We start from the raw sequence: 9,890 nt of genomic DNA on the forward strand, positions 1-9,890 counted from the left end.
GAGGGGGGGTGATAAAGATGTCCGAGCATTAGATTGTGGTGATGAGCACACCACTTCGTGAATATTCTAAAAACCACTGAACTGTTTTTCTTTTTGTTATTTTCTTTTTGTTCTATTTGTTTGTTTGTTTGTTGTTGTTGTTTTAATGGATGAATTTCATGGGGTAAAAAACATACTTCAAGAAACCTGTAAAAAACGAAGAATATTCCTGTTTTGTGTCAAAGCTCTCCTTATGACAAAGACATCGCTTTTCTTAAGTAAGGGACATCTCAGAACACAGGAAAGGTCGAGCTGCCCTGCACTTACTTCATGTACTTTTCCTCCCTGGAGCCCCGGCAGGTCCCATGCACGGATGGCCTCTGTGACTTCAGAGAGAAAGTATTCAGGACGGAGACCACACGGCCCCTCCAGCTGCCGGGGCTCAGGCTGCACCTCTAGCTGTTGAGGTGGTTCCTGTCCAGTCTGTAGGTGATCAAGAAGCTTTCTCTCCAGTTCCCTCCTCTCCTGCCCCCGCGGCTTCCACCCTAGTCCTAGCCTTCTGGCCAGATACAGCTTTCACTTTAGGAGAATAGCAAGAAAAACAAAAGGGAGCAAATCTTAAATTCAGCGATTTTTGTCTCTTTTCGGCATGGAATCAGAGTCTTGGAATTGGCTCAGTCTTTAGGGACCATCTGGTGTAAGCCTCTTTTTCATGTAAGAAAACAAGGACAGAAATGATAAAAGCCAACAGCATGGACTGTGCCAGGCACTGTAATTTACATACATGACCTCATTTAGTCCTCCAACCACACTTTGAGACACTCATCCCGATGAGCTCTATTTCAAAGATAAGGAAAAGGCACAGAGAGGTCTAGTAACATGAACAACGTCACAGAGATGAGAAGTCACAGATGTGGGCACAAACCAAGGACTCTGGTTTAGAGGTCAAGTTCCTACATCACTGTGGTAGTTCCTCCTAAAACCAGCCATTTGCCGGTGGGTCAGAACTACCCGGCAATAAGTCCAGAATGAGCATGGGCTGACCCATCTACCCCCAGGTCCAGTTAGCGACAGAGTACCAGGGGGGCCCAGGTGAAGCTACAGTGGGAACCCAAGGATGGATCTCCCCCTGTTGGGGTCTTGACTTCCGTGCGTAACCGAAGACCGACAGTGTTAGGAAGCCTGAGACCTGGTGAGTGGAGCTGGCCGGCCTGTTCTGCCAACAGGCAGCGGGTTCTGTAAAACTGACCGTCTGTACCTAGACGCTCCTTCTCCTTCTGGGAGTCACTCTGCCCAGTTCTGAGAAGTGAGGTCCCTGAGACGCAGATGGGCAAAGCTGCAGACCGGGAACTGCCTACCCCATTATTTAGTTATGGACCGCTAGAGAATATGTCTCTGGCCAGGAAGGGTTAATGCAAGGACAGATTGTGAAATGGAGTAGAAGATGAGTTTGGAGATAATTTATTATATGAAACAGCATCTTTTATTTATATAACCCGGGGAGCTCCAAGGGCTTTGCAAACAACTCATTAACCCTCCATTTATGCTATTCATCAATTACTGCATTCCTTGGCTCTCACACAGTGTCTCAGGTAAGGGGTAGATGTGGGCCGGGGCCACTACTGTCCTCTAGCCCAGGTCGGTCGGGCAGCACCTGGGCAGGTGCCCCTCTAGGTCATGAGCGAATGGCGGTGTCTTTGGGGCTGGGGCTGGCAGAGTGCTTTGCTCACGGTGCTTGGGGTGAACTTTTTTTTTTAAAGAAAATCAATAAACATATATCGACATCTACTTCACTAAGTTCAAACACAGCAGCATCTAAAAGATGTTTGAAAACAAAATGAAGGATCAGCGTTCCTAAGGCATGCAGGAAGTAAACCATGTTTCAGAAGAAGCCAGGCTTATGCTTTAAAATCAAAAGGGCTTTCTACTTCCGAGTGTTTCATACCAGGTTTTGGTTATTTTATTTGTAAATATTTTTGCAAATTTGCCAAAAACAGGGAAAAGTTCCTGGTGTCAATAGAAGACGAGCAGAAGCCCTCAGTGGGTAGAGGCAGCTGAACTCGGGCAGGTGACAACCCCTCCACCCAGCCAGGCTGGCTCACAGCCCCCGGCTACAGCTCCCCTGCCCTCCCTCACAAGCCACTCCTAGAGTCCAGGAGAATCTCCTGGCAGCTGACCAAGCCCTCTCCACATCCTTCTCCCCACCTCTCAAAAGCAGCATTTTTCTAAACCCATTTCTAAAACCTGGAGTACAGGAGAGTGCCCGAAGAGAAGGGGCCTTGTGGTCCCAAGCTCAGCACACATCCTGTCCCTGCATTTCCGAGACACAACTATAGGTGTACAGCGCATGTCCACGCCATTCTACACGGCAGTGCCCGGCCACAGGACTGCCACCGCCTGCAGCCTGAGGAGGGGCGCACAGCTAAAACTGGCTCGTACCTTCCCTCAGGTGTGCCTTCTCTCTTCTTAGACCCTGCTACCAAAATGATAATAATAATAATAATAATAATAATAATAATAATAATAATAATAATATATTATTATTATATACCTCATTATTATTATTAAAATAATTTTTTAAAAAGACCAAATTCTTGTATTCTCTTATTAGAAAAAGAAAGATTTGCATTTACCTGCTACAGATGAGCTTCTACAAAAAGTTAGTCCTGCCTGAAGTCTGAAAGGAATCTGATCTGGGCTGCTCTAACCTCCCTGAAGTCATTTCAGTCTGTTCTGCTCACGGACTAAAGCCATCAGAATTACTCCCTGCAATATACAGCTTCCTTCCGTAGGAACCCAACACACACACACACACACACACACACACACACACACACACACACAGTATTCTACAATGCTTTTAAGAGGAGAGGAGAGGAGAGGAGAGGAGTAGAAGTCCCATAATGTAATTGCCATATTAAAAAGAAGAGTCAGGCAAGAATAATAAGGGAGGTGTCAAAAAAGAAATACAGTAGTAGACTTAAAAACACCCCACAGTTCCGTGATGGGGGTGTTAATTGAACACAGCAAAGGGAAAGAGAGAGAACAAAGGAGGTTGAGGAAGCAAAAAATAATTTTTTAACCTCCTCCAATTATTCGACTTAACTTCAGTGCAGATTATGCACTGAGGAAAATTGGCTGAAAAGCACCATATATAGCTATTATATTCTAAAATTAAAAACTATTCACAACAATTGCAACGATTCATTGCTATCTGTAAATATTCTTCTTAGTAAATGACATCTATTTTTTTTCTTTTTTGCAATTTTTAAACCTGCATGATTTTGACCCAGAAATAAAAATTTAAAAACCAAGCAATGTTTTAAAATATATTCTGAGTCTTTTTTTTTTCTTTCTTTCTTCTTTTTTTTTTTTAATTAAAGAAATGCAACGTGTTTGGCTTTTCTCCTCTTCCCCTGCACCCCGCCAGCCCAGTTGCCACCACATACACCTGTGCAAGCCTGAGCTCCCCTGTATCAGGAGACCAGGAACCCTTCTTTAAAAAACAAAAGAAAATGTGCCACTAAATGGCCCAAGACTGCATGTCGAGTCTCTGGGTTCCCGAATGAGTGTGCAGATAAAAGCCACTTGAAGTCTTCACACCGTGGTCTTGACAGGGCTTTCTTGCTGCTGTCTGGAATATGCTCCCTGAGCTTCTTTATGGCTTTCTTTTATCTTGGCATTTATTTTTAAAAAGCAAAAAAAGTATCAAAATAAAAACTTACTCACACTCTGAAGCGAGCAGACACAGGGGTTCTTCTTTTTCAAGTGTCCCCACAGTAATTTCTGACTTAAACACCCATCAATCAACTGTAATTCAGACCCGCTGCCTACCTCAGGTATCGCGCCTGTTTTTGAAAGTTCCAAAACGTGGGGAGGACACCCCATTTACTCCTGAGTCTCCCAACTAAAGTCACTACAGAAACCTAAAACCAAAAGCAGGGGTGGCTAGGCCGGCTCCCCGGCAGAGCTCTGAAGGCCAGGCCGCTGTGTGAACTTCAGGTCAGAGGAGAACAAGTGCCGAGCCCATGACATGGGCCACCTCCGCAGGGCTGGGTGGAGCTCAGGAGCAAGGTTCCCACCACAGGGCTTGAAGGCCAGGCCCGGGGAAGGGCCAGGCACAGGAGGCGGGAGCTGCTGGCTGGAGCCACCCTTCCATGTTTCTAGCTCAGCACCAAGAGGGCAGAGGGGCTTCACATAGACTTACACCAACCCCGCGGAGGACACGGAGGACACGCTGGCCTGGAGCAGGGGCCTGCAGCCTCTGAGAGCCCAGAGGTGGCTGGGCCCCTGGAGCATCACCCATGGCTGACGCCTATGTCCAGCACAGCTCTCAGGCTCCCCAGCAGTGCCCCTCCCCCAGCCCTCCCCACTCAAGTTGAAGGCCAGGAGGGGGATGTCTTGCTCTCTCTCTAACTTCCACTCAAGGTGTCCCCTCAGACGCAAACTCCGTGTGTGCGACGCCTGTGTGCATGTGCGTGTTTCTCTCTTAACGGAGGGCACAAGTATCTTTAAACTTTTGATTTACATCATTTTATACGCTATTTTCTAAATACATTATTCTAGACACAACACACACAACTTAGATTTTTTTTGAATTTCCAAACATGAAGTGTGTCGACATAAAATTTTAAAAACCAAAATATGTATTCCAGCCACAAATTGCATCTTTAAAATGTTATTTAGGCCACCACACTTGCTTTGCCCCTCCAGGCCTTAGCCCGTAACAACAAGGCGCCAACTCCTGACCCCCACCTGACTCCCACCCACCCACTTTGATCTACTGCCTCGGGAGGTTTTAATTACGAGGCTAGAATGGAACACTCTCGCCACAGTGTACATTAAGTGCCCTGACACGCTGCCTCTCAATGAAAATCTGAAAAAAAGTATCTTCAAAAATAAACTCTCTCAGTCTGGACTATTACATATTTCTTTCTATTTGATTCTGCATTTTATGATCCAAGATCAGAAGAAACTCATACTTAATTAGAAGCAAATTTTAACAAACCCAGCATTAAAAGTGAATGAGCATTACTGATCAAAGAAAAAGGAAGAAAAAAAGGAGAGAGGAGAAAAATAGAGAGACATATATATACATTTACTCCTGAGGGGGGGAAAAAACTAAAAATGGTTACGAACTGAGAAAAGCCCTTGTGATATTCGTATGCACAATCCATGAGTCTCCTAAGAAGTGTCTCCCAGCCAAAAACTGCAGCTAGCCATTTTGCAATAGGTCCCTGGCTGGCGAGGCGACCTGGTGGACAGCAGGTCCAGGCCGCACGGCCCAGGTGCTTTGTCTGGATACCAGCACACCATAAAGAACACCCAGCAAAGAGCCGCTTGCTGATCCCACGTACATTCGAAGCCCAAGTAATCATGAACTCAATCAGCAATCACATCTTGAAACTATTTATTTTTTAAAGGAGAAACACAGAAAGCTCCCCAAAAAGAAAGCCACCTTGGCGCCGGCCCTCCCTGCCCCCTTTCTGTGTGACTATCAATGTATATCAACTGGGCATGCCATCATATTTATCGTCACTTTCATTCGTGTCATGCCCTTGCTTATATGGTTTAGATATGAATTATTGACTGTTACAGTCCTTGTTGTAAAAAATAAATAAATAAGTAGGATGTCGGGTACTTTGCGCTGCTTCAAAGGGAGCAGGAGTCAGAGCCCAGCAGAAGCTGCCCCTGTATGTAGCCAGGTCTCTCATCTCTATGCCATGGCTTCAGATCGCCTTTCAAACTCTTTCTCCTTACAAGGGAGAGATTTAGCCACTTTGGAAAATTAAGGATTAAAGTAAACAAACAAGAGGATGGTGCTAAATGTCCTTCCCACAGCACCTGCTGTTTAAGAACACCTCTGATTGATGACTGCTATTTTTTAATTGTTGCTTTAAAATTTAAATGCCCTCCTGGGGTGTGTTCTAAGTGTGTTAGTCCATGATATGAGGCCTGGAGAGTGGAACAGGAGCCAGGGCTCTCTAGGCAGTGTGCTCTACCTCTCACCCGCTAGGAAATCCCAGGCCAAGACGGAGAGGTACTGTTGGAAGGCGCTTCCCACAAAGGTATTTGACAACACTTTCTGTGGACAGCCTCTAGCCGGCTCTTTGTATAAGTATAAGCAAAAAAGGGGAAAAAAGAAACTTTAAACAGTTCCGCCCCAGCCCAACGCCACAAAATAAATTGGGGTTTTAATTATGGGCCAAAGTACATTCTTTCGGGAAATGGACACTTTCATATTTTTCCCCAAAGACACACCATTCTACGAATTTTCCTTCAGAACCTACATTTTAGCCTCAATTTCCAAAAGGGTGGAGAAAGAGTTAAGGAAAATAAACCTGTACTACTGGAAAACAGCGTCAGAGAAACTGGATTCCTTCTTTACAGAAAGCAGGACGAGGACTTGGTATTAGAGATTGGGCAATCAGCACTTTCATTCTGAAATTCTAATTTTAAATACGACGACGTTCATGATTGCAGGTTAAGTGATTCAACTGGCCGAAGAAAATGCCAAAAGATTGGATTCTCATTCCTACCTGTTTTCTCTTTGATTTCACACAACACATTAAACAAGGCAGGCTTCATTCTGTGGCAGTTTAAAGCATGTTTTCTGTAAAAAAAAAAACAAAACAACAACATGGTAGCTTAGGTGGACTCCCAACACCAAACTGCTGAGATGGCACAGGGGAATCTGAGCATTTAGCCAAAATCATATACCGAGCCCAACCCTGCGGCACGCTTCACTTGTTTTTATGACGTAATATTCGAAGTCCCGCCACAGAAAAAGAAATAATGCTAATTAGCAGTGAGAGAGTAGGGATTTAACTACAGAACAGAACTAACCTAAATTATGCCCATTTAGGGAATTTTTAAAAGTAGTGTAATCAAAGTGGAATTTTGAAACCAATCATCCCTTACAGGACTGTGGATACACAGAGCCAAACACAGAGGTTAACAGTTTTGCAAAATCCACGCAGTGACCACAGCCTAGAAGCTGCCTGCTTCTCCGTCTGCGTGTGTTCAAATTTAATTCATCCATGTGTTTGAATTCATTCCGCGGATGCCCCTGTATTCTCATAAACACAAGATGCTTGAAAGGTCTTCTGAGCAGAACTGTCAATTTATAAAATTTCAGTCCCCAAGTTAAAGAGTATGGAAATGCATTGCCAGGGGGCAAACATACCCATATGGGGATAAATTCATTTCTCTGTGTTCACATTACGTCTCTTGTGCACACACTGCTTATTTGCAGGTGTTGAAATTCAATTATTTACAATTAGGACCTTCCACCCATTGGGGAAAAAATAAATACAATTTTGCCTTTTAGATTAGCGATTGACCTGGTTCTTGTGTCTGACTGTTTGTATGCAGAATGCACTCTAGGAAGAAAACAATACCTTCCCTCTACTTTATCATGGAATCACTTAGCAGAATGATAGTGCTTTAGAAAGAAAATACTGATCGTATCAGCTCTTAGTTAAGGGAATTCTGTTTACTAATTAAAATCATGTGTAAAGATAAGTGGAAACCCCTATCACTTAAAACACATGCAATTCTTTTTTAATTCTTTTGAAAGTTAAAAACAAAACAAAACAAAACAAAAAAAAACCCACACAACACACACAGCCTCCAGAAGAGCAGACTACAAGTATGTCCTCTACACCTCACAGCAGAGGAGTAATAAACTCACAATGCATGGCATCCAAAATAGTAATAGTTTACTTTGGAATCAACAAAGATACATTAGAAAGGAAAAAGAAAAAGGGAAAGAAGGACATTTCATCTGCCAAGTAGAGTTGCATTGTTCAACCAAAAAGAAAGCTCAGTCGAGATTCAGTCAGTTCTCATGTGGGGTGAAAAAAAGGGATGAGAAGACTCTTGCATTAAGATCTTTCTGAGTCTCTAGAAATAGTTTTCACTAATTGTACTCGTATGCACAGGCCCAAAGGCAAACAAAAACTCCACACAGCTATATAGAAACAGTGAGTTTCCCCCCCCCACACACAGGGGATTACAGAAGGAGAACTGACCATGTCCCTGTCCCCAAATTTTATCTGGCCTCTCAGCTTTTAGGCCATTGAAGGGGAACCTGCTGAGAGCTGTTTGTCCTCAGTTTCACTAAAAAGAGGGACTGAATCTTACAAAAGTAGCCTGCTCCTGCGGCCCCTTCCATGTCACCAACTTGTTAGTAAAGCAATTTACTGGTATGTCTGAGTGTATTTTTCTGGAACAATGTAATGGAGAAATCTGTTCCAATTCAAAAGAGATTGGCCAGTGGGAATCATTCCATTGCCATACCTATTAGCTTTTCTTTAGGAAATAAAATTCAAAAAGAGCACCCAAAATTTAAAAAAAAAAAAAAAAAAAAAAAAACCTTTCCTCTATTAAAATAAATAAAATAGTCTAAGTCTTTAACCTCCCCAAGTTTCTAGGCACCCGTGAACCGAGTCCTCTGAGTTTACGGGTCGCGTGTGTGCAGCTCCAACACCGTGCATTCACACATTTGTGTTTTTATCTGCTCCCTCTCATTCTCTCAACTCAAAATCCTGTTTCCCTTAGGAGGGGGAAAAAAAAAAAAAGAACTACATATGTTTTCTCCAGATAACTAAGTCACTCGAGTTATAGAAATTTGAAATATATGTTTAAAAGATTTTCAAAGCACAAGCAGGAAAAATACTGTGGAGATTTAACAAAGCTGGGTAACTGCAAAGGCATATGTGGTCATTAAATTTTTTAAATTCTTTGGAGTTTGGCCTTGGGCAAGATGTTAGTGGGTTGCTACTTTACTTGGGTTTTATTTTGAAAGAAAATTCCTATAAAATACATGAGAACTGTAGCCTGGTGGTGGATCAAGTTCGGAGGCTCCAGTTTCTTTATTACGTTTCTCTAATGAAGAGCTTCATGTCCTATAGTATGGAAATACATAACATTCACACTGCTTTCGTTTCTCTTCAGCTGCATCCTACGTAGTCCTGCAAGCAGCAGGGGTGAAGGAGCAAGCTGGATTTCTGTCCCCCCACCCTTTTTTAAAGGACCGTACATAACTGTGTCATGGAAGGTTAATAAACCTACTCAAATTAGGAGACAATAAAGTTAAACTGAAAATCCGAGTCTCATAAAACTAGCAAACATGCCTAAAAGCAAAATTATCTTTTTTCTTTCTTTCCATTAGCTTTTTCTAAAAACAGAATTAAGTGAATGTAAAATAATTTCTGTGTAGCTGACGATTACTGACAAAGAAATGCCCTGCTTTTTCTTCTCTGGTGGTTTTGTATGGTGGGGGGGCTTGAGGAAAAAAAAAAAAGATAAAAATTAATTTTGGAGGGGTAAGTCGAGAGAGAAAACCAAACTCACTGAATTAAGTGAGGGAGTCAGCTAAATTTGCAAATAAAGTGTTCTCGGGACATTTTATTTCTAATGTTAGGCGATCCCTCAACACGAAGGCACGGACTGCTGCTCAGAACTTGACAATTGTGCTCTCCTACACTTTTTTAAAGCAGTAAAAAGTGCCGAGGGCCGCTTCGGGGTCAGCTGGCAGCCCCTCGGCATGCCCGCTGGTGTGGGTCCACACGGATGCCTGTCCACACACACGCACGACGTGCACAGCCACCCCCGGCAGGGGCGAGCACACTTTCCATAACAAGGCTCCTTCAAATTCTGCTCCTCCGCCATGTAGTTGCTTGTCAAAATGGGGAGAGAAATAACATTTTTAAAGAAAGCGCTGTGGAGATTCGGTCCCCATTGTTTCTCCCTGCGAGAGGGAGAAAAACAAAACCCAAGAAAGGAGAAGGAAAGCCTCCATCTCACCTGGCCTGCGCCTCGTCCAAACTCTGGTCGGTGATGGTCATGATCTGCTGTAAGATGTCTCCGATGTCCTGCTTCCTCCCGCCCTCCCCCTCGGCCCCGCC

General features: G+C 43.6%; 1 protein-coding gene across 2 annotated transcripts in view; it reads right to left on the reverse strand.

Annotated features, from left to right (window-relative positions):
• The window catches only part of Pbx1 (PBX homeobox 1), a 230,834-nt gene extending 220,950 nt beyond the window's left edge, over positions 1 to 9,884 (reverse strand). Inside the window, exons 1-2 of one of the 2 annotated variants that reach the window (XM_048810102.1) lie at positions 9,790 to 9,884; positions 6,519 to 6,592 (exon numbers count right to left, since the gene is read on the reverse strand). In XM_048810102.1, coding sequence (XP_048666059.1) covers positions 6,519 to 6,592; positions 9,790 to 9,830 — 115 coding nt within the window. In that variant the 5' untranslated portion in view covers positions 9,831 to 9,884. Of the gene's footprint in view, positions 1 to 306; positions 326 to 6,518; positions 6,593 to 9,789 lie in introns of those variants that run through there. The other variant, XM_048810103.1, reaches the window with a different exon arrangement.
• Between the last annotated feature and the right edge of the window lie 6 nt (positions 9,885 to 9,890).

The sequence above is a fragment of the Marmota marmota genome, unplaced genomic scaffold, assembly GCF_001458135.2.
Source record: "Marmota marmota marmota unplaced genomic scaffold, marMar, whole genome shotgun sequence".
In the NCBI taxonomy this organism is placed as follows: Eukaryota; Metazoa; Chordata; class Mammalia; order Rodentia; family Sciuridae; genus Marmota; species Marmota marmota.